At 35.6% G+C, this 24317-nt stretch overlaps 1 protein-coding gene across 9 annotated transcripts in view; it reads left to right on the forward strand.

Moving 5' to 3' along the window:
- Positions 1-24317, forward strand: part of LOC137638730 (TGF-beta-activated kinase 1 and MAP3K7-binding protein 3-like) — an 88821-nt gene that overhangs the window by 49081 nt on the left and 15423 nt on the right. For 2 of the 9 annotated variants that reach the window (XM_068371058.1, XM_068371062.1), the window contains exons 8-9: positions 4135-4188; positions 15759-15830. The exons of 3 other annotated variants lie outside the window; for them this stretch is intronic. In XM_068371058.1, the coding sequence (XP_068227159.1) occupies positions 4135-4188; positions 15759-15793 (89 nt within the window). In that variant the 3' untranslated portion in view covers positions 15794-15830. The remainder of the gene's footprint in view (positions 1-4134; positions 4189-15758; positions 15831-24317) is intronic. 4 more of the 9 variants (XM_068371059.1, XM_068371063.1, XM_068371064.1 and 1 more) reach the window with 2 other exon arrangements.

Below are 24317 nucleotides of genomic sequence, written 5' to 3' on the forward strand. Positions count from 1 at the left end.
GAGACTGATGAGGAATATAGCCAAATTCCTTCATTTAGCGGACATCAGAGCCTCCCTCTATTTGGACGACTGGCTTCTAAGAGCTTCTTCCAGTCGTCGCTGTCTGAAGGATCTAAAGTGGACTCTAGATCTGACCAAGGAATTGGGTCTCCTGGTCAATATGGAAAAGTCTCAACTGGTCCCATCCCAAACTATTGTGTATTTAGGGATGGAGATTCACAGTCAAGCTTTTCGGGCTTTTCCGTCGGCCCCCAGAACAAGTCAAGCCCAGGTATGCATCCAGGAAATGCTGAAGAAGGAACGATGTTCAGTCAGACAGTGGATGAGTCTGATAGGGACACTGTCATCCCTGGAACAGTTCGTTTCGTTAGGAAGACTACACCTCCGTCCCCTTCAATGTCACCTAGCTGTTTACTGGGAAAAGGACAAGACGCTAGAAGCGGTCTCGATCCCCATTTCCGAGAAGATGAAGTCTTCCCTGACTTGGTGGAAGGACAGTATCAGCCTCAGAGAGGGTCTGCCCCTGGCTGTTCAGACTCCCAACCACGTTCTCTTCTCAGACGCATCGGACACGGGCTGGGGCGCGACATTAGACGGTCGGGAATGCTCGGGAACTTGGAACTTGAGTCAAAGAACGTTGCATATCAACTGCAAGGAACTACTGGCAGTTCATCTGGCCTTGAAAAGCTTCAAGGCAAAGTGGTGGAGGTGAACTCGGACAACACCACGGCTTTGGCGTACATCTCCAAGCAAGGAGGGACCCACTCTATGACGTTGTACGAGATCGCAAGGGACCTCCTCACCTGGTCAAAAGATCTAAACCTTTCTCTAGTAACGAGGTTCATCCAAGGCAACTTGAATGTCATGGCAGATTGCCTCAGTCGGAAGGGACAAATCATTCCAACAGAATGGACCCTACACAAGGATGTGTGCAAGAGACTGGGCCACATGGGGCCAGCCTACCATAGATCTCTTCACAACCTCGATGACCAAGAGGCTCCCAATGTATTGCTCACCAATCCCGGACCCAGCAGCAGTTCATATAGATGCCTTTCTACTGGATTGGTCACATCTAGACCTATATGCATTCCCCCCTTTCAAGATTGTCAACAGGGTACTGCAGAAGTTCGCCTCTCACGAAGGGACAAGGTTGACGTTAGTTGCTCCCCTCTGGCCCGCGAGAGAATGGTTCACCGAGGTACTTCAATGGCTAGTGGACGTTCCCAGAACTCTTCCTCTAAGGGTGGACCTTCTACGTCAGCCACACGTAAAGAAGGTACACCAAGGCCTCCACGCTCTTCGTCTGACTGCCTTCAGACTATCGAAAGACTCGAGAGCTAGAGGCTTTTCGAAGGAGGCAGCCAGGGCGATTGCTAGAGCAAGGAGGACATCCACTCTTAGAGTCTACCAGTCGAAGTGGGAAGTCTTCAGAAACTGGTGCAAGTCAGTATCAGTATCCTCGACCAGTACCTCTGTAACTCAAATAGCTGACTTCCTTTTATACCTGAGGAAAGAAAGATCTCTTTCAGCTCCCACTATCAAGGGTTACAGAAGCATGTTGGCATCAGTCTTCCGTCACAGAGGCTTAGATCTTTCCAACAACAAAGATCTACAGGACCTCCTTAAGTCTTTTGAGACCACGAAGGAGCGTCGTTTGGCTACACCTGGTTGGAATTTAGACGTGGTACTAAGATTCCTTATGTCAGAAAGGTTCGAGCCACTACAATCAGCCTCCTTTAGAGATCTCACTTTAAAGACTCTTTTCCTGGTTTGCTTAGCCACAGCTAAAAGAGTCAGTGAGATTCACGCCTTCAGCAGGAACATCGGATTTTCATCTGAAACGGCTACATGTTCTTTACAGCTTGGTTTCTAGCCAAAAACGAGCTACCTTCTCGTCCTTGGCCGAAATCGTTCGATATTCCAAGCCTATCAAATATGGTTGGAAATGAACTAGAAAGAGTCTTATGCCCTGTTAGAGCTCTTAAGTTCTATTTAAGACGAACTAAACCTTTACGAGGACAGTCAGAAGCTTTATGGTGTTCTATTAAGAAACCATCTTTGCCTATGTCAAAGAATGCCTTATCCTATTTTATCAGACTGTTAATACGAGAAGCTCATTCCCATCTGAGTGAGGAAGACCAAGCTTTGCTGAAGGTAAGGACACATGAAGTTAGAGCTGTCGCAACTTCAGTGGCCTTTAAACAAAATAGATCTCTGCGAAGTATAATCGACGCAACCTATTGGAGAAGCAAGTCAGTGTTCGCGTCTTTTTATCTTAAAGATGTCCAGTCTCTGTACGAGAACTGCTACACCCTGGGATCATTCGTAGCAGCGAGTGCAGTAGTGGGTGAGGGCTCAACCACTACATTCCCCTAATTCCATAACCTTTTTAATCTTTCTCTTGAAATGTTTTTTATTGTTGTTTTTGTGTTGTCCGGAAGGCTAAGAAGCCTTTCGCATCCTGGTTGATTTGGCGGGTGGTCAAATTCTTTTCTTGAGAAGCGCCTAGATTAGAGGTTTTGATGAGGTCCTGTAGTATGGGTTGCAACCCTTGATACTTCAGCTCCTAGGGGTCGCTCAGCATCCTAAGAGGATCGCGAGGCTCCGTAAGGAAGACGTACTTAAAAAGGCAGAGTAATTGTTCAAGTCGACTTCCTTACCAGGTACTTATTTATTTTATGTTTGTTATTTTGATAACTGCTAAAATGAAATAAAAAATCCTTAGCTCATAATAATGTAAACATTTATTGCTGGTCTCTACCCACCCCCCTGGGTGTGAATCAGCTTATATAATCACCGGCTAAGTTAAATATTGAAAAATGTTATTTTTATAATAAAATAAATTTTTGAATATACTTAACCGGTGATTATATATTAAAGGACCCTCCCTTCCTCCCCAATAGAGACGCAGTGGACCGAAGAGAAAATTGAGTTCTTTGTTTACATTGAGTACTGAGTACCTGCACGACAGATGGCGCTGTTGAAGTACACCCCCTACCTGCATAGCGATCGCTGGTGGATTTTTAACGTAGAGTTTTCTGTCGAGCAGCAGAGCTGCAGCTTATATAATCACCGGGTAAGTATATTCAAAAATTTATTTTATTATAAAAATAACATATTTCACAGTACGATGAGTTCTGCCTTGACCAAATAGATTTCCAAGAAAGCTCCATATTCTTAGTTTCACACACAACCTTGATCAATTTGATTAAAATCGTCAGTGCATTGTTAATGAATTGTCTTTGAGGTTATTGGAATATTGGACTCGCCAGAGCCCTTTAATTTAGGGACCATGGTCCAGCGCCTTCAAAAGCAAATTATTGTACTTGAAGGATTATAGTCCTTTTGGAACTTGAGCAGGTTAGTTTGAAGACATACTATCCATAGAATAGAATACATATGTATGAAAGAAAAAAGAAGAAAGAAGGAACACTAACTGTATAGACAGAAATATCATGGAAACAGAGTCTGTGTAGCTAGCATTAATAGCCCAAATGCCATACAGTTATCCAATAATTGCCTTCTAAAACTATAAAGTTTCAGACAACTGGAAAACCAAACAAGTAATTAATAAACCTACATGTATTATTTATGAATAAAAAGACTTACAAATCAAAAAATACATAACTTGTAAAGAATTTACTGATTGGTGAAATTTTACTTTAGTGTACCCCAGTCAAAGGAAATAAAAATTTGAAGGCATTCTCATCAATCTTCAGCATGCTTAATTGGTCATAAACAACTTTCAATTGAAAGTTTATTTTCTTCTCCCATCTCTGATGCCACTTGTTGAGAAAAACTACTTTCAAGTTGATAATTTGCTATATCGTTTTTTCCTTTAGTGGCAAACTGATTAAAGGACAAAAATGCTGGTAGGAAATTGTATAATAAAATGTTTTCTGGTGGACATAGAGGTTATGTCGAAAGAAGTGAAATATTTTAAAGATTTTATAGTAAAAATAGGTGCTTGTGTAACTCTTTAACACTTAGGTAAAAGGAATAAATGTAATCCTGGTGGCTAGGGCATACTGTACTAGAATATTTAATTATTTATATATTCATTTGATTGTTGGGTTTATTACTGATGTTTTGGTTATTGCCCATAATTTTCACTTGTATGCTTTCATTTCTCAGGGGAATTACAAGATATACATATCCAAGTTAGGCACCAAAACTTCCAATCTCCACGTAAGCGAGTTGCATGCTTGGAGTGGCACTTTTACGCTTGCTCCTATATTGACATAGGCAGGACTTTGCTTTTACTAGTTTTACTAAAAAGAAAAAAAAAGAAACAAGGGAATAGTGTAATATTCTGGTTGCCCCTGTTGCTTCAGTATTTATTGAAATTTATAGAAATTCATTTTTGCATAGTAGACTTCCCCATTACATATTCTATAGAAAACTGTAAGCTACTTATACTGTGAAGGTCCACTGCAACCAGATGTGCACTCTTCATTGTCGGGTGTAGCTGGAGATTTTTAAGGAAATAGGGTTTGAACATTGGTGGTTACGGGAAAACCTTGCTTGTTTTTTTATTATGTCCTGAGTTCTCCTCTTCAGCAAAACTACAGAAACTACAAAAGTTTAGATATGTTATTGATTGCATACGTTAGGACATTAATTAGAAGCTGCAGGGCATTTGCTGTTTATCCTTTCAAAATTGCTTGCATGGAATTTTGTATAGCATGTTTTCTTCTAACTAGAAATACATAAATGGTAGTTAACCATATAGACCATAAAAATTAAATTGGTAAGTAGCTGCAAGTAGTTACTAACAAAATTAGACAACTTGTTTTCTTGGGAAAGTACTTTTAACAGTAACACATCAGAAATCTTTTCTTTCTCTTGTGGTAATAATACAACTGCCTTAATGTTATCTTTTTTTCTATGATTCTTGTAACAAGCCATCAACCAACTTACATGGGATAAACAATTATGTCCAGTTTGTAACCCTAAAGAGAATTTACTCTAATGGATTGTGTCATAGATTCAACATGGACTTCTAATGCTCAGAGAACCCTCAGTATTTCAGTTTCATTCAAGATTGTGTCTTAGGTCTAATTGACTGTCAGTGTAGTATAACCTTAGAGTTTTAATGAGCTTAATTTTTTCAATACAGCATAACAAAAAAGCTATTCTGATCCTTATAATTGTGTTTTAATTTTATTTTCTTTTCATTCCTAAAGACATAAGAGATACAGTATACCCGAGTAAAAGATTGAAGGGACAAAGGCCCCTGGATTCAAAATCAGTAGTATTTGAATAGTTATTCCATAAATTAAGTTTTGTTCATGTAACAGAAACTGTTTAATCCTTTGTGTGGGAAGGTTAACGTGGCCTGTGACTTTGTTTTGCTGTTAAATTTAGTATCTTTGTTTAGGTTCAGTAACTCTCAAGTACCAGAGTAGTTACAGAAGTGTAAAAGGCCTAAAATGGGGGAGGTAACTTTGTTTTTGTTAAGCTTTAAGAGTCTTTTGGCCTGTTTAGAATAGTAAGATAGAAGGTGGGCTGATAAGTATCAATACAAATTGCAAGCCATATGGAAAAGAAATATTACAAGTAGATCAAGAAAACAAAGGATAGGAATTCAGGATTGGAGAACTTTTACAGACTACATAGAGAAAGCAACTTTTTGTATAAAATTCATCACCACATTAAATACTGTAGCAGTACAAGTATGGAATTGTGAGAGCTTTTTTAAAATCTGGTATCTTAATGTAAAGTAGAAAAGCTGAAAGGAAAACTTTTTGATTGACTTTTATATTTGTGAAGGTTATCATATTTCATATTTTCATACTTTTAGGAACATAAAGTTGAGATACGTATCTGGAACAATTTATGATACATATGAAGAATGGTTGAAACCATGTGCTATTATCATGCAGGTAATCACTAAAGATTCTTGTAGCTTCATTAGCACCATCAGGAATTATGAAGTGGAATAGTAGAAATAAGTTTTGAAGCTTTGCTGTTAGACAGAAAATATTTGATTATCTTTAGAATTGAGAAAAATATCCTTCAAGAAGGCAATCTTGAACATTATTGATCATTCTCTATAAAGCTCTCACATGCTCAAGAAGATAATGTCATGTTAATATGTACAGGTTGCTTAGTGGAAAACTAGCTGAATTTTTCTAAATTACCTTTCTCAAGCTTTAGATTATGCTGAATTATTGATTTGGTGGGGTCATTACCATTTATTTACCTAACTATATCATAAGTAACAGGGCAGAGGCTGACCTGCAATTTCCTTGAATCTGCATATCACAGTTTTGTTCCAGATGTCTTGCTGTACTGTTACATAAAGTTTAAACATTTAACTTTTATGGAAAAGATGAATATATACAGGTCTTAAAGTATTGCTTCTTGCTAAAGAACATATGTTACAGCTAATATTGGCTGACCCTTTCTTCCATCATCAATGATAAGCATGCCATTGTTCCCATATTGAATTTCTTCACACAATTCTTCAAAGGGTTTACAGGTGAAATTACTCTTGTGTTTTGGCCTTGGTCCTTGGTTTTAGCCTATTATTGAATACATGGAGTGCTTAGTACTCTGGTTATATATTGGCTCTTAGGAATTAAATGAACACAGTCTGTTTATGGAGATTCACTGCCAGATAAACGGAATTTTAGTAATAACATTAATTCTATGCTCACCTGATGTTCATTTTGCTTCTTTCTTGAAGCTAGGTTTTATTGACATTTACTCCTAAATCCAAAGAACTTTTCATTTTCTGTTTTCTATCCATTCAATAGATTTTCGCCGTTAGTTAAGTACAGTAATGAGACATTCTAGCGGTTAATAGTAACCACTGGAGCTTTTCAAGCCAGTGGTCCTTTGTCTTTTCAGTCTCGAAGTTGAAACAATTTCTTATCCTCTTGACACCACAAGTCAGTGGGGTTTGTACAGTATATGAACATCATGGGAGTATAAAAATAACAAACTCAAATATTAAAATTCAGTTTATTTCAATAAACTTCCTGTGATGTTCATATTGCTGACTCCCACGCTGATGGTAGTTGATTGCCAATGAAGAAAAGATAGGTAATTTATAGTTTTGAAATAATAAAACAAATAAACATTCTAAGCTTGCATGTAGTCTAGCTTATTTGTAAAAAACATTCTTAAAATGCAGTTTTCTAACTACCTATTTATATAACCCTAATATCATGTAACTAAAACTACAGTTCCTTAAATTAAGAAAATTATAACTGAACCCATAAAGTTTTTAGGCTCTATCATCAGAATCCACTTTAGAGACTAAATAAAACCCAGCAATTTTCATAAATAAACCATGATTCTTTAGCAAAACTTGACTTGGTACGCAGTTGAGCTACCATCAAAACCCTTTCCAAAGAATGATTCCTTCAAAAATTATGGTATATAGCTGCACTTCGAATGTTCTGAACTTTGAATTTCAAGGCTCTCATTAGACTTGGATTACTTCTTTATGAGGCTTCAAGACCAAACTTTTGAAAAGAAAAGACATTGCATCAATGGACAGAGGACAATTTGAAATTCTAATCTCCCCAACAAATTAGGACATTAGTTTTATCCAAATAATACTGAATGGTTCTTACCAAACAAACAATTAATTTTCTGATGTAATATTCACATCCTTTTCCATAAAGGGGATTTGAAATTTCTTTTGAAAAATTTCCCTAAAATCATTTTAAACTGATATTAAACAAAAGAGATGTCAAAATATTATGTTCACCAAGTCTACTTTACAAGATAATGCTTGTAGTTCACTGTTTAGTTGAAGCTAATATGAACAGAAAGTGTTTCAGCTGTGAAATCTTTAACAGAAAATGTTTCCAATTGTTCAAAACTTGAACCTTTTAAAGATTGTAAAACTACCTACAAATACCAAGAAACAAATAAACTCGATTACTGGAAATCTTTTAATACAAAAATACTTTAAGCATCCACTGCAATACCTTAAAATGATAGATATAATCCCAGATATGAGAGTACAGAATTTAGCATGGATCTAGTCTATATTCCTTAATGGCTGAAATCAAACATGGCTTTTCATTAAAAAAATTGTAAAATCTTACAGTATTATCCAAACTAGATTTAGTCATTGATATAGGCTATTTTAGATTTGCACCAACCAAAAGAAACATTCTATTGTCTTAGCTACAGATTATCTATAAGATGTCTTTTCAAACTTATGATTGACAATCAAGAGGGATGTGAAAACCTTTTGCTTTTGGGTTTAGGATACGTTGCATAGTCTACATTTGTTGGATATAGCCCAGATGAGTTTAAATTACAGTAGTTGAATTACCTCTGAAGCTGATTGAGTTTACAGTACTGTAGTTGCATTACCTTTGAGGCTGATGTTTTGAGAAGATTGAATTATATGGCAACCTTATTGGGCACTTGTGTAAAAGAGGCCATAGATGTGTGGACCATTCCATTTGCAACCACAATGGGACTGTCAATGTCATCTTGCTGTTTCAGAAAACTCCAAAACTATTTATCACCACCTGTATCATGACAAATGGAAATGAGCAGATATCCATATTTGACCAGTCTTGTAATAGGGCATCTAACTTGCATGGTAATGGATAGAACTGGTGGACTCAAAACTTGTATGTTTTTTGTTTAGAAATGTTGTAAACATATCTGTTTGTTCAAACCTACCATTACCAAATTTTTAGACATATGGTATTGACAGATGTAGAGACCATTCATTTGGAAGAACTTTACTTTTCCTTAATTGATCTGCTTAGATGTTCAATTTTTCCTGAATAAATTGTCTAAGTCAATAGCATCTCTGTTATTTGGTACAAGGATTGTGATTTTGTTCCCCTTGCTTCCAGATGTAAGCCAGTGTGGTCTTATTGTCTGAAAATACTGCCACGTCATCCCCTACCTTTATTTATTCTTAGTTCTGAAGAGTCTTGAATATTGCCAGAAAGTTTTGGCTATTGATGTGAAGAGTTGACTTCTGAGATATCCATTTCCTTGACAGATGTAGAGGTAAAAGATCTTGAGTTGTTCCTCATCCTGCCCGTGAATCTTTTGCAAACAGAGAAAAGGTTCAGGATTTTCATTCCACGGAGGCTCCCAGGAATAACTGCCTGCAATTGTCTGACAAATTCGCTTTTGAAATCGGTTCTTCATTACTGGAATTGATATTGTCTAGATTGACTATTCTGTTCCAATGCAAATTGAGATGGAACTGGGAAATCCTTATCTTTAGGCATTCTAAATTACTTTATGGAATTCATGGACCTTGGAAGTCTCATCCACTTCCAAACTGACAAAACTTCAATCTTCTGTATTTATTCAAAAATAGAAGAAAGAAATGAATTATTAGAATGGAAAATGGCTGTCTGCTAAAGAAGGTGATGAATGCAAGAGTTGATGGGAGAAGTACTAGAGGAAGGCCAAGGTTTGGTGGATGGATGGAGTGAAGAAAGCTCTGGGTGATAGGAGGATAGATGTGAGAGAGGCAAGAGGGCGTGCTAGAAATAGGAATGAATGGCGAGCGATTGTGACGCAGTTCCGGTAGGCCCTGCTGCTTCCTCCGGTGCCTTGGATGACAGTGTAGGTAGCAGCAGTAGGGGATTCAGTGTTATGAAGCTTCATCTATGGTGGATAACAGGGGAGGGTGGGCTGTGCCACTGTAGCCGTACCAGCCGAACTCTGTTGAGTCCCTTGTCAGGGTGGGAGGAACGTAGAGAGGAGAGGTCCCCTTTTTTGTTTCATTTGTTGGATGTCGGCTACCTCCCAAAAATTGGGGGAAGGTCCTTGGTATATGTATGTATGTATTAGAAGAAAAAATTGAATAATTTCTTCAGACAGAAAAACCTGAAAAGGAACTGTTGGTATTATCAATCCCAAATTCTGTACTGTATCTAATCTTCTGAATTGGAACTAGAAGTGACCTTTTAAATAGACCAGGTCCCCAACTGTTCCATTAACCTGAATAAAAGAACTCTTAACCTTAGAACCCTTTACCTCTTTGAAATGGGAGTGGGGAACAGTTGAGAGACAGTCCTGAGACTGAAATATTATCACTTGAATTAGTAAACCTTTGACTTGTTGATGAAACAAAAGAATAAATTTAGAAATGAGATGAATATGATGTGAAAAGATGTCTCGGAGAGGTCTATTGTAAACATCCAATCTTCTCCAGAACTGTCTAGGAAGTATCTATGGAAAACTTGGTTAGAACTGTAAACTTGCTGAGGGTTGAGACCTCTAGAATTAGTCTCCAGCTCCATAAGATTTTGAGGACTATGGATAACCAGTTGAAAAAAAAAATGTCCTAATTTCTATTTTCAAGATAGGAATTAGATACCTGGTAATTTGAAAATGGAATTGGTTCATAGACAAGGAAGTATCAGAGTGTAGAGGAATCCAGTAACCCTCTTTGACACAGATAAGGACGAAGGCACTCTCAAATGGGATAAGTGGGAAAATCTTCCATCTACTTGGATTTGCTGCTTGGAAGAACTGTCATAATGTCCTCTGATTACCTCTTCAAGTCTGGTTTGCAACTCTTCCGGAACGTTTACTAGATCGAAATCCCGATGTTCTACCATTGATACAAAAAGGAATTCATATGCGACAATTCTATGGTTATTGAAGCAGTTACCTAAGTCAGATATTTGGATATCCCTGAAAAGTAACCTCAAAGTATCACTTGAGCTATTATTTAATCCTTTTTATATCCAGAACAGGACACAAAATACTGGAAGAAAGCAATTGATGTTTCTGCACCCTAGAGACTTTTCCAACCATTGAGGCTCATACTACAGTACTGTAGTTCTCTTCTCCTAATCACAAAAACACACAGGCTGTTACATCATTGGAATTCATATCTGAAGCCTTTTTAACTGAAAAAGTTGGATAAATCAAAAGCAAATGAAAATCTTAATGGCCTACAACTATATTTTATAAAATACTAGCAATAACTTTTACTATAGAATCACCAAAGGAGAATATTTCACGAATATATTAATATCCACAAATAACATTCCTATAGTAAACAAGCTTGCAAACCCTTCATTTAAGGATTTTGTATTATTTTCTACTTTATTACCTACAAACAGCATTTCTTTAGTAAATAACTTACAAACCCTGCATTTAAAGATTTACGTCCATTAGCAGTAATGAGAGACCTTAGGTCTGATTAGGCTTATATAAGAATGAACATCTTTGAGGTATAAAAGACTTGAACACTTAACAAGAACCAGAATTACCAGCCTATCTTTGTATTTGAAATAATTTATCGATTCTATCCAAAGGTATAAATAGACTTGGAAGTAGCTGTCTGGAAAGACTTGAAAGAATAACCAACTTCATAACTTTTACCTCAAGCAACTCACTATTTTACTTATGTTCAACAGTGAGGTTATAGAAAGTTTGAAAGGGAGATGTCTCATTATATTCAAGCCCTTCCTCATGTTTTTCTTCATCCTCAACTTCTGTTCAGGAGGAGGAACCAAGACATTGCTAACTGGTTTTCTTGGTTTTTTACATATTTGTATGGTAGCTGTTACACATTTGTTTTATTAAGGGACTTGGTTCAGTGGTAGAAGTACTAGCGTCTACATTTACCATATTAGAGTAAACCATTGATGAGCTAGTGGCCAAGCTTTCAAGCAAACAATACTAACTGCCACCCGAAACATGATGCAACTGATGACCTTTAACTGAATCTTGTCAGAAGCATTTTGTTCTGAGAGAATCATATGACATGCCATGTCATCTACGTGTGAAACATGAGGTTACTCGACCGCTTACTTCAGCGAGTGGAAGGACATTAGGATTCAGACTACTAACTCTGTCTTTGGCCTCGCAATCTAGTTGTCTTAAAAAGAGACTAGGGTTGTAGGAATGAAAGGATTGGAATGCCTGCCTCCCAGAATCCAATAATTTGTCAATGTTGTTGAGAGATGACCTCTGGTGAGTTGGCACTTTCTGAAATTAAAAGGACAAAAAAGATTCTTTTGGAAAAGACAATTTTTGCAATATTTCAATTAAGAAATACAAAAGATGCTGAGCATAGGATAAGCAATAACATTTGGCTGTTCTTAGGATTAAATCAATTATGTTTCTGGGCAAACTATATCCCCACTATTAGATTAAATTATCTTAATTATAGCAATACCTGATTTGTAAATAAATACATGCCCTCAGAGAAACTGTCGAATTATACAACAGTTTGAGCCTTGAGGACCATTAATGATGAATGTGTATCTATAAAAACCCCTATTAGCTTGTTCATGAGGCATCAGCAAAACTTCAAGTAGTGATCTGCCCTAATAAGAATATGGATTAAATACTACGTAACAATTACAGACGTTAGTTTTAAACATTTTAGTTGTTTTATCATCAAACACTATATCAGTTAACATAACATATCTTAGCAGTCAAGAGTTGCTGTGAGAAGTGGACTTCAAACTTCAGTGATAATTTCATCATCAGTGCTGTATTTTTTGTCAGATGACAAATCTACTGAACAAGATGCATTTATAACTACGAGTTAGTCACTAATCACCAGTTTTGTGTTCTTTTATGACCAAAATACATAAACAAATTTGTGTATGACGACTAAAATGTTTTTTGTCATATGTTTAGATTTCCATCTGAGAGAGAGAGAGAGAGAGAGAGAGAGAGAGAGAGAGAGAGAGAGAGAGAGAGAGAGAGAGAGAGAGAGAGATATTTCTAGTATTCGTGGATTTTGTCATGTATAAAGCTGTTAAATGTCCTTGTGTTTGTTATATTATGATGTTCATAATGTCTTTCATGTTAAACAAATGAATAATTTTGAAAAGTACAAAGAATTTTCAATCATTTATATTAGAAATTTGCAAGAGGAAATCTCTGATTTTCAAAGAAATTTTCCTTACTCTCTCCTCAAAACTTTTAACAGCTTTAACCGGCAAACTCTCCCTCCCCCTTACTACTGTCTCTTACACCTGACATTCTAAACTCAATTGAAAATGGGGGTGAAAGTAAGGTGGAGTAGGCAACAGTTCTTTTGCTGCTGACTGTACAAACAATTATTGACCACCAATTTCTCTTAGTGCCAGTTGAATTACAACTTCCTTCTCGAGCAATACATGAAGTTCTGTCATTCTATCTTGAGCTATGCATAGAGTTTGGTTATGCACTTATTTATATTTATTTAAAATTGATAAATGCATGTCAGAACATTATGGATTAAGTAAAGCATTTGCAGCGTAAAATTTAATACACAAAATACACATAAGTTTTCAAAGCTGCCATTGCTCAGTTTCAGAATTTTTTTTTTTTTTTTTTTTTTTTTTTTTTTATCAAAATCCTCCTATCTTATTAATGAATTTTTAGCGGACAAGGTGCTGCAGGATCTCAAGCTCTTGTTCCTTGGATACTTTTGCTCTCTGATATGTTAACCCCGGTTTGGAGTGCCCATCTCTTGGACTTTCAACCAAAGTAGACATGTCAGATGCTGAATACTTTTCCACATGAATATTTTATGCATGAAAGCTGTCATTCTCATACTCCAGTTTGTGACACCCTTGACAGGTTACAGTGCAATTTTATCTTTGATACCATAGCCACCAGCACCTTCCTCAATTACCAAAATATAAGGTTACCCCAAGGTTTGACCTAGGGTCTTGGAATGTAGTTGCCACCCCCTTGATCATCCTTCCATATAAAATGGTTGCTGATCCTTTGTGAGCATTGAAGGCGATATGTATTATCCTTATAACTCCACTCTGGTAGGAGTGATTCCCAAATATTTTGACCAATCTTGGATGGTGACAAAGTCTTTCCCTAATGGTGAAGACTTCTCAAGCAAGCAACCCCACATTTACAGGTTTCACAGCTTTTTGGAATGTCTACAATTTTACATGTGGAAGATATTCTCCTTTGAATCATGGAAAATTTTCAAATGCTGTGCTGTATTAAACACAATTATTACCATATAAAACACCTAAAAATAACCATTACCAAGTTAAATAGGCAAGATTTTTTGCTGGGTGCAAAAAATGAAATCTTATTTGTTTCATCATATTTCTTTGCTTACTGATGTCTTATCTCTTGTCGCTATTGCAAGAAATTATCCTTGTAAATATCAAGGGATATTGTTTGTTCAGTTTGGTCTTCTTTCAGCATTAATCATATCTCCTTCATCCTTGCCTTAAAAAAAACTGTTAGTGACTGTTAGAATTGCTGAACTTCATCTTTTGTTTCAAAAAATTGTTTGGTGCATGCTATGGAGTATTTAATTTTACAAAATTCAGCTACTGTAGCCATTTTTTGTAAGAAATGCTACACAGGGGCAAAAACACTTGATTTCATTTGAACCTTACTGAAACTAGTTCTAACTAGTATTTAGTTACTGCACTGTTACACCTGGGAGTTTCTTTATGTCATTAGTTCCACACACATTTAGCTTAAATATGTATTCCCGGGACATACTTATACCAGTAATAAAAGTGGACATTGTAATGGAAAGATATTTTTTTCAAAAATAATGATATACACAAGTTATTCATTGCATTTGAGGGTCTTAGTTAGCCTACCTTTACTTAATCATTATTTGTTTTATAATTTTTAAAAGCTTTAGAAATTTTGGATAGCCTGCATTGACAGTAAAGGTTGAATGTTTTGTAAAAGACCTTAACATTTTACCAGATCCCAAGTTTTGGTCTATTTGTATTCATAATTAAGTTTTGACTGCATTGTTCTTATTGTATTTATTACTATGATAGATATATTATTATTTTCCTACTCTTTTTCACTATATATTGCCCTTTTGTTCCTTTTATGTGCTTAACTACTGTGCTTTACTCTGCACAATATAGTATGCCATTAATTTTTACATTTTTCCTATCATTTTTCATGAAGTCTACCTAAAGCAGTGGTTATAAATAAGTTTATGTATTTAAATAATGCTCTTACAGAGTAGTTTGTTTATCTTAAAATAGTTATAGCCAATATTTCAATATATAATATGCTTTTTAACACCTTAAGGAAAACATGTAAATCAATATATATTCAGTATAAGCAGTGTTTACTTAAATATAAAATCAGTATGCTATTATTATTAGGTAGTTTGGGTTAATTGTAAGACATTAGTCTTGTATGATTGGCTAAGTCATTCTTGAGTAAAGGGCAAAAATTTACATAGATTAAGTGAATTTGCCAAAGTGTATCGTTAGAATGATTTTTTTTTTTTTTTTTTTTTTTTGCGAAAGCTAAAGTTGACGTAATACTTAATACTTTTATTTAAAAAAAGATTTTTAAGTTGAAATACAGTACTGTTTTAGAATACATTTATTTTATTTCTATTCTTTATATAAAGGTTGATACTGTATATGAAGCCTCAATTATTCCAATTCCAATTTTTAAGTATAGTATATATAAGAAGTAATAAGTTCAATGTACATATAAGAAGTAATAAGACAAAATTAGAATGACTCTGCTTTACCTCCTTTGATAAAGTTGATTAATCTCTTCAGGGTTTTGATTAGATACAACCAATAAAGTAACAGTAGTTTAGAATTAGTTAGCTGAGCTTGTATACTATGTCAAGATTACATAAAGATGATTGTAGATGTTGCATGAAGCCGAGTATTAATCTGACTCATGATTTGTTTTCTTCAGTTAATGCATGCTTTAAATTTCCAACCCATCCATCATCCTGTTTACAATAAACTTAAAATCTACCAAACAAGAAGCTTTTCTTTCCACCATGTGCTTGCCAACTAACCACCTCTGCTCTTTCAACATTCTAGGGTCACAGGAGTATCCTGGCTGGACGATGGTGTAGGCTTCTCGTTTCTTATTTCCTTCTCTCAAGCATAAAGGTACACGTGCATGAACTTCACTTGTTTTTAACAGTAGAATCTTGTGTCTTACGTATTTATATTTTTGTTGAGTTACTGATAGATGGTTTTCATCATAATACCTCATCACTAAGTTTGCATGTTTCATCCATACAATACATACAAATTACAGTACAGTAGTGTTAAATCGTCACTGACTTTGCTTGTTTGATCCTTGTATACAAATTAGTGTAAAGATTTCTCCTGTATGCACAGTAATTGTTTGATTCATGTGTAGCCTACAAAGGAATTAACATCCGTGAGTTCACATACATGACCCATATATGCAAATTGGTATACTATATTAAAGCTAAGATTATATTAGAAGAAAAATTTATAATATTTAAGTCTTTAGGGATTTTATATATGGATTTCAACTTGGAGGCAGCTCCTTATGCAGTCACTAAACAGTGCCTTATCAATCTCAAAACAATTTATTCCACAAATATTTTGAAGGGTAAATACATTTCTAACTAGTTCTTTAAAGAGAGATGACATCCTTTAATCATTTTATTTTATGGTCGTTTGGTTACCACTGAGAGACCGAATGTCAAGATTTTGATCTCCCTAGGGCACTTTTGACGTAAGGCAATTACACTTTGGAGAATGGGGTAATGTACTATAAGTACACTGATTTTGGGCTTGGTTACATTTAAATTTTGTATATGATTCAGAAAAAGCTTTTCAGAGATTTCTTTTAGAATTTTGTTTTGGTTTAATTATATTAATCAAGGCCTTTGTATATATTTGGGAATCATAATTTTGTTTTGCTTTTAGATCCACGAGTCTTCTTAACCATTACCATTATGATGGTAATACATTGTAATTAGGAAGAAAAGAAAATACTCCCCACAAATGTAAACAGAGTATTACACAGAACCTCACAAAACTGTAAGAAAATCTAGTGCTTATATTTCCATTAGCTATAGTTTACAGGGCATTGTTATGAAACCTGAACAAAATTCTTTCATAAAATTGTTTGGTTGAGCAAAGTAAGCAACAAGTGGATTTACAGGCAAAGGAGTGTGGTCTATTTTGGTTGTTAAACTTGAGTGACTTTCCTTACAGTAATTATATTTAGCTAGATATTTTGTGAACAAGAAAACAATCTTTAGTTTAGTGGGAATTTGGACTAACAATGTCACTTCAAATATTCAGCACACAAGTCATGCAAAACATGTTAAGAATATAAACACCGCCTGCTGTGCTTTATGGCAGGTAAATACTATTGTGACTCACCAGCCAAAATACTCTGTTAGTAGAATCAGTAGATAAAACAACATTTTCATTACTATTGCATATTGGGAACTCAAAGCATTCATAGAAAAAATATAGATACTTTTGAAAAATCTTCAAAGTATTCCTTTCAATTGTCCATTTTAATTGGGAAAGCCAACTTTTGTTAATCCTTGAAATCAGTAAGACCATGCACATGCACAGACTCCTCAACTGCCATCATACCATATTGTCAATATTGGATGATGATGTCCCAATAAACCTCCTCAAGCTAAGACCATATTTCACTAAATACATTTAAATTTAGTACTGTACTATACTTCCATTATTTGCAGTTTATCCCTGCCCATACTTTGTGGGACACATTGTCACATAGCTCATTCCCAAAGGGCTCTTCTCTCATACACTTTAAAACTGTGGCACCGTCTGTTTTAGAGTTGTGAATGTTGAGGCTCATGAGTGTAATAGGCTGTAATACTGCTTTTAAAGTGTTGCTTTTACCATTGCAGTAATATTGGTTTAATCATCCCAATAACTGTTTGAATTTAATCTACACATCTTATACAGAATATGTACAATATTGTACATATTCCTCATAAATAGCTGTGGAGAATATAAAAAAAGGTGATGATAAGCAATACTAAAAGCATTATTAAAGTTTTGTAAATTTATGAGGTTAATCATTAACAACACTCTGCAGAATACTAGTCTGTACTGAGGGAGAAGGAAATATCTGATTATCTAATATAGTAGCAGTCCAGTGTTACCGATGACGGCATTTAAAATTATTCAATAGATATTAAGCACAAGGGCAGTCACATCATCTCAAGATGTCCCAAGAACACTTATCACCACTTACACCTCAACTCTCCCTTGTGGCTCCAAGTACGAGCTTAACCTAATGATTGGCCCTATTGCCTTGTGTGTGATTAGATGTTAGGTATACTTCACTTCTAAGGGTCTTCACTCAGAAGAACATGATCATCTTACTTGGGAAGGCAGTAGTTAGTTAGAACAGATGATGATAGTTTCATAACATTTTATTAATCATATATTGTTCTGTTTTCTTGGGAAAGAAATACCCAGTCACATCATTTGTGGCACTCAAGATTTAAGATGCTTCCACTGTATTGACGTAGATCTGCATATGACGTTATCTTCCCCCTTCACTCTCAAAGAGACTTTTGTGTCTTTGAGAGTGGGCTCACTTCTTCCTGTGATATATTTTAAGAAGTTTTCCACTGCTTTATCAATAAATTCATTAATGCTTTTCTTAGTTTCATGTGTGACGTTATGTTTTTTTATTATTTCTATGAATCCTCCCCTGATGTTCATTCATATTGCTTCTCCAGAAGCTAGGTTTAATTGAACATTATCCTTAGAATATTTTTTTTTCTATTTTCTCTCTTTAATAAACACATTCCCTTAGTGAAAGAAAAAACTTTCTAGCAGTGAGTGATAACTGACACACCAGTCTCTTCAGTTTGTCAGTTTTGTGGGTTGTGACCAGACCTTTCCAGATTGTTTGCTTATTAATGTGTTAAGAAGTTTTCCCCTGGTTTTGTTAGCAATTATTACTTGGAGTATGCACAGGAAGTGTTTCTGGAAGATCATTATCACTATTCGTTTGTGTATCATGTCAGGGGCATACTATGATTTTTGAAGAACTGTTGTGGAAAGTGTCTTTTCCTCATCATACCTCACATGAAAAAGTGTTTCATTGGCTGTCGATTAAGAAATTCATTTAATTCTTGGTTCATAGTATTATTTTATGTTTAACATACCATGTTTCAAACCCTAACCTAACTTCTAAAGTGTCAACTACTGTAGTAGTTTTCATGCACTTTTCAGGAAGTCAAATTTGGTGTTTACTTTGTCCTTTAACAGCAGTAACATTAGGCTTCCACATTTCTAGCCGATATTCTAGACTCCATGAATTTGCAAGGCTTAAAGTTGAGATGGTAGCCTGGATCCTTTTATCTTTTTTCTTAATAACATAGGCACCTCCAAACCTTTACCTGTCCCTAATGTGCTAGTCTTAAGATATTTAGTAGTCCCCTCATGAAATACGAACTCTTCAATTCTTATTATTCCCTCTGTTTGCCATGGTTTGTCAGGTGTTGAACAAATTCAAGATTTCTGCGAACAGTAGGATGATGCTGATAGTTCCTTTCACAGTCCTGTGACACTTCTTGTTGGAGTGGCCAAAAAGGTGGCCGTACAAAGACAATATGCCCAAACAACCTTTCTTAAAGGTTATTCTTGGTTTTACCAACATTTGCTCCCTAAAACTAAAGAATTTCTTTCCTTCCAATAGATTTAGGCCTCTGATAAAGTAATGAGACAATCTAGCTGTTAATGGCAACAAACCAATGGCTTGGGATAGTCATACTGTATTTATGTTTTTAAAAGATTCTTATGGTTTAGTAACACCATGAAACATGTAACCTTTTTAAGATTTAGGTTTTATATTCTTCCCTTACTGAGGCCGTTTCAGAATTTTTCATCATGGAAATTATAGCTTCATTTCAAAGAGATTCAGCATCTTAATTAAAGTACTGCACTGTAAAATTTCCCTTACAGATTAAGCATCATTTGTTGCATTTCCACCCTGCATAGGCTGATTTTCAAATCTTAGTTCTGTAGTTTTGCATACTGTTGTTTTTCTTTTTCATACTGGTATGTGTCTGCCTATTTTTTTATGAAGTTATGCAGAATACAGATAGCGAGTATTATGTTATCTACATTTTCTAGTTTCATTATATAAATATAGTAATTGGCCTACTATAAATTGTATCTGAAATAGACTGCTAATCGTTTTCTCAGTGTTACAGCCTTTCTCCAGTTAGTGTTTTTCCTTTCATGTTGAAAGCATTTTTGGAGTTTGTTAAGTACTGTACTTGAACAATTTCCAATTTTTTCTATCTAACTCCTTTGCTTTTTTTTTTCTTCCAACCTTCATGTACCCACTTTTTTTTCCTTATTTTCCTCACTTTGCCTTATGCCCAGCTTCTTTCTTTTCATCTAGAATTATGATAACCATTGCTGACTCCATGTCTGAAAACTTTGCCCTTTTGGATCACTGATTTCACTCTGTACGCAGTATGGCGGAAGTGCACATATAAGTTATTAAGTGTCATGGATGTCAGAAACACTGCACACATAAGTGTGAATCGACCTTAGTTCTGTATTCTAGCATCTGGGATTAGATTTATTAATTTCAGGTATTGTAGATGTGTTTAGGTTTTTAATTGAAAGACCTCCAGTAATTAGGGCCACAGGTATATTTGCCTACACAGACACCAAATACCTGTAGTCTTAAGTATTCTTTACACATTCTCCTTTCCCCATATATCTGACAACCCTAAGGTAACCAAAAAGTTCTTCTTCATTTAAGTGAAGGTCAGTGGCTACTTTCCTCTTGGTATGGGGAGAAGAGACTCTTTAGCTATGTTAAACACCTCTTCTAGAAAGATCCTTCAAATTCAAACCATTGTTCTCTAGTCTCAGGTAGTTCTAAAGCCTTTTTACCACTATCTTAAGTTAGAGTTCTCTTGTTGAGGGTACACCCAGGCACACTATTCCATCTGTTTTCTTACTTCCTTTCCTCACTGGGCTGCTTTTTCCCTGTTGGAGCCCTAGGGTTTATAACATGCTGCTTTTACAACTAGGTTTTAGCTTATCTAGTAATAATAATACTAATCTAGGTGTAATTTTATGATATGTAAAAGGTATGAGTTTTTAGCCATAGAAAAATCTTCGTATTAAAGATCAGAATCTCGCAGCTAAAATGCTTTTCATGTTAGCATTGGCTTTAGTAAATTACAAACACTGTCTACTAAGGTAGGCTTTGGGGAACATAGGTAATATATTTTTAGCCTACTTTCAAACCTAAATATTATTCAAAGATTAAGGATTTTCCAATATTCTTTCCAGGTATGTACCTCTTTGGAAAAGGAAATATATTTTTTTTTGTTCGTTAAGAGCCATTTAGAATGATTTATATAAGAATACAGGCATTAGAGGTTGTGTCTATAATTTTTGACAGATTAAAGCTTTAAAATTTTCTTTCCAAAAAAGCATTGTCATTTCTTGTTTAAAGTTTTTGTTTACTGATCTAGTTACCTCTCTGTTTCATCTATGCTAACAATTTTGTAATGTAATAGAAAGGCCTTATTTCTTCCAAGATTTCTCTACACAACAAAACACTTCTCCACTTAATTCATATTCTGTCATTTGTGCTTGTAATATTTTGTCTCCAAGTATATTGTGTAACCCTGAACATTTTGTGTCTATAAATTACATTCAGAGTGCAGTATTGAATTCGTCGTCTTACTGATTAACAACAGTCCCGGCCACTTTCCCAAGGTTGCATTTCTCTTTTGAGTTACCATAAATTGGTTTTGCCTTTCCTTTCTACTCTTCTATCCTTCCAATTCTACTGCAAACTTACGGTGATTTGCATGTAGTGGCTCCCTGGGTCCTCTTGTTCCATGCTTTTATCTTTCTCTGGTATAATTGGAAGGTTTTATCAGAAAAGATATACAAGAAGGACTTTTCACCGGGCGCCACAGGTCGACCCAGAAATACAATAACCTGTGGAGGGCTCAGAACTGATCCTAGATTAATATCAAAGTTTATTTTCTGTTTTCTTGTAGCAATCCTGAGTTTATTTAATATTTTTCTGAAGCAATCCCACTGTCTACACACTCGATCTAATTTTATGCTTCAGTAACATCAGAAGTTTGATTCTTTCTGGTATCCGCTGCCTCCGTAAATGTCTTCAAGATTCATAAATTTGTGTTACCTCTTTGGGAAAGTCAAAGAGTTAAGTTTGACAATTTTATTTTCAGCTTTTCCTTTGGAACCCATTCCAATATATTTATAGCAAATTGAGCAATCTTATGCTTTTACTGTACTTTCACATTGCAGTGCATTGTCTTTCTTTGTATACTGTACTATGATTATAAGGGTATTTTCTTACTTTGTATAGTTCTATCTCATTCTTTGTTGGTTTTGTGTATATTCTGGCAGGTGCATGGAGCTTTTCCATATTTCATCTTCCCAAGAAAAATGGGTATATGTGACATATTCAGTAAATATCCATAATATTTTTTATAAATATACAAAGGAGTAATATATTTTTCTAATATGCTTTATTGATAAGGCACTTTTCTCTTACTATATTAGATGGAAGCTAATACATATTTTATTTTGTCACTTATCACAATTTTGCTATTTGCCCTTTTCATAATAGATTATCATGTTGATGCTGTAGGGATATCCTGCAAGTACAATACATTTTAGAAACTTCTTTCATCAGCCCTTGTGGAAAAGTCTGTACTGCTTTAAAATTTGCACCATGTGACCTAAAGCCTTACTTTAGGACCAGATTTGCCTTTCATTGCCTTTGCCTTATGAAAGAAGTTTTCCGAAATGCATCACATCTTTATGCAAACAGCAACATTGATAAAAAAAATTTGATTATATTAAGGGAAAAATTTTACAAGCACAAATGACAGAATATGATTTAAGTGGAGAACTGTTTGTTGTATAGAGAAATCTTGGAAGAAATAAGGCCTTTTTATTACATTACAAAATTGTTAGCATAGATGCAACAGAAATAATATATAGACCTGAAACTGAAGGGTTGTGACTGTACTTGAATGATTGGTTAGATTGTTTAATATATGTTTTATGTGGTCAATGGTACCAGTGGCCTGGGTGTGTGCGGGTATTGTACCACTATATTAAGGTAAGGGAGATGTCAATGAGTGTTGCAATTCAAGGGCTATTAAGTTTGTTGAGTGTGGTTGGAAAAGTGTATGGTAGAGTACTAATTAATACGATTAAGGATGAAATAGAGAATGCAATATTAGAAGTACAGGGTGGTTTTAAAATCGGTAGGGGATGTGTGAATCAGATTTTTACAGTTAGCCAGGTATGCGAGAAATATTTAACAAAAGGCAAGTAGGTGTATGTTGCGTTTATGGATCTGGAGAAAGCGTATGATGGAGGTTATAAGGAAGTGATGGTGAATGTGATGAGGTGGAACGTTGTTGCAAGTAGTGAAGTTTCTACATAGGCAGTAATGCGTTAGGATTTAGGAAATGAAGCGAGCGAGTGGTTTCCAGTGAGAGTGGGGCTGAGATAGGGATGGGTAATGTCACCATGGTTGTTAAATTTGTTTGTTGAATAAGTAGTGAGAGAGGTGAATGCTCGAATGCTTGGTCGAGGATCGAAACTGATAGACAAGAGTGATCATGAGTGGAAGGTAAATCAATTGTTGTTTGCAGATGATACTGCACTGGTTGCAGACTCGGAGAAGATGCTTGGTCGATTAGTGACAGAGTTTGGAAGGGTATGCAAGAGAAGGAAGTTGAGAGTTAATGTGGGTAAAAGTAAGGTTATGAGATGCACGAGAAGGGAAGGTGGTGCGAGGTTGAATGGCATGTTGAATGGAGAGTTACTTGAGAAAGTAGCAAATGGTGGAGTGGAGGCAGATGTATGTTAGAGAGTGAATGAAGGATATTAAGAGTTGGGGGCAGTGAAGGAAGTGGCAAAGAATAGTGTTAGGAATGAATGTAATGAGAGTTCTGTATGAGGAAGTAATTGTACCAACTGCGATCTATTGATCGTAGGTATGGGGAATGAAAGTGACAGAGGCAGAAATTGAATGTGTTCGAGATGAAGTGTCTGAGGAGTATGGCTGGTATGTCTCAATTAGATAGGGTTAGCAACTAAGTAGTGAGGGTGAGAATGGGTGTAAGAAATTATTTAGCAGCTAGAGTGGATATGAATGTGTTGAGGTGGTTTGGCCATGTAGAGAGAATGGAAAGTGACTGTCTGCTGAAGAAGGGGATGGATGCAAAAGTTGATGGGAGAAGTACAAGAGAAAGGCCAAGGTTCGGGTGGATAGATAGTGAAGAAAGCTCTGGGTGATAGGAGGATAGATGGAATAGAGGCAAGGGAACGTACTAGAAATTCAGTATATGAATTTTCATTCGTGGTGAATAACGGAGGGAGGGGGAGCTGACATGGCACCCTAGCAGTACCAGCCAAACTCGGCTGAATCCCTCATCAAGCTAGGAGGAGAGAAAAGAAAGTTTTTTTTTTTTTGTTAGCTACCCCCCAAAATTGGGGTTAATTCCTTGGTAAATAGATAAATAGAAATTGAGAGTAATTTTTAAGTGAAAGAAATTAAAACAACTCTTGCACTGTAGTAAGATTGTT

Source organism: Palaemon carinicauda, chromosome 3 (assembly GCF_036898095.1).
Source record: "Palaemon carinicauda isolate YSFRI2023 chromosome 3, ASM3689809v2, whole genome shotgun sequence".
NCBI lineage: Eukaryota > Metazoa > Arthropoda > Malacostraca > Decapoda > Palaemonidae > Palaemon > Palaemon carinicauda.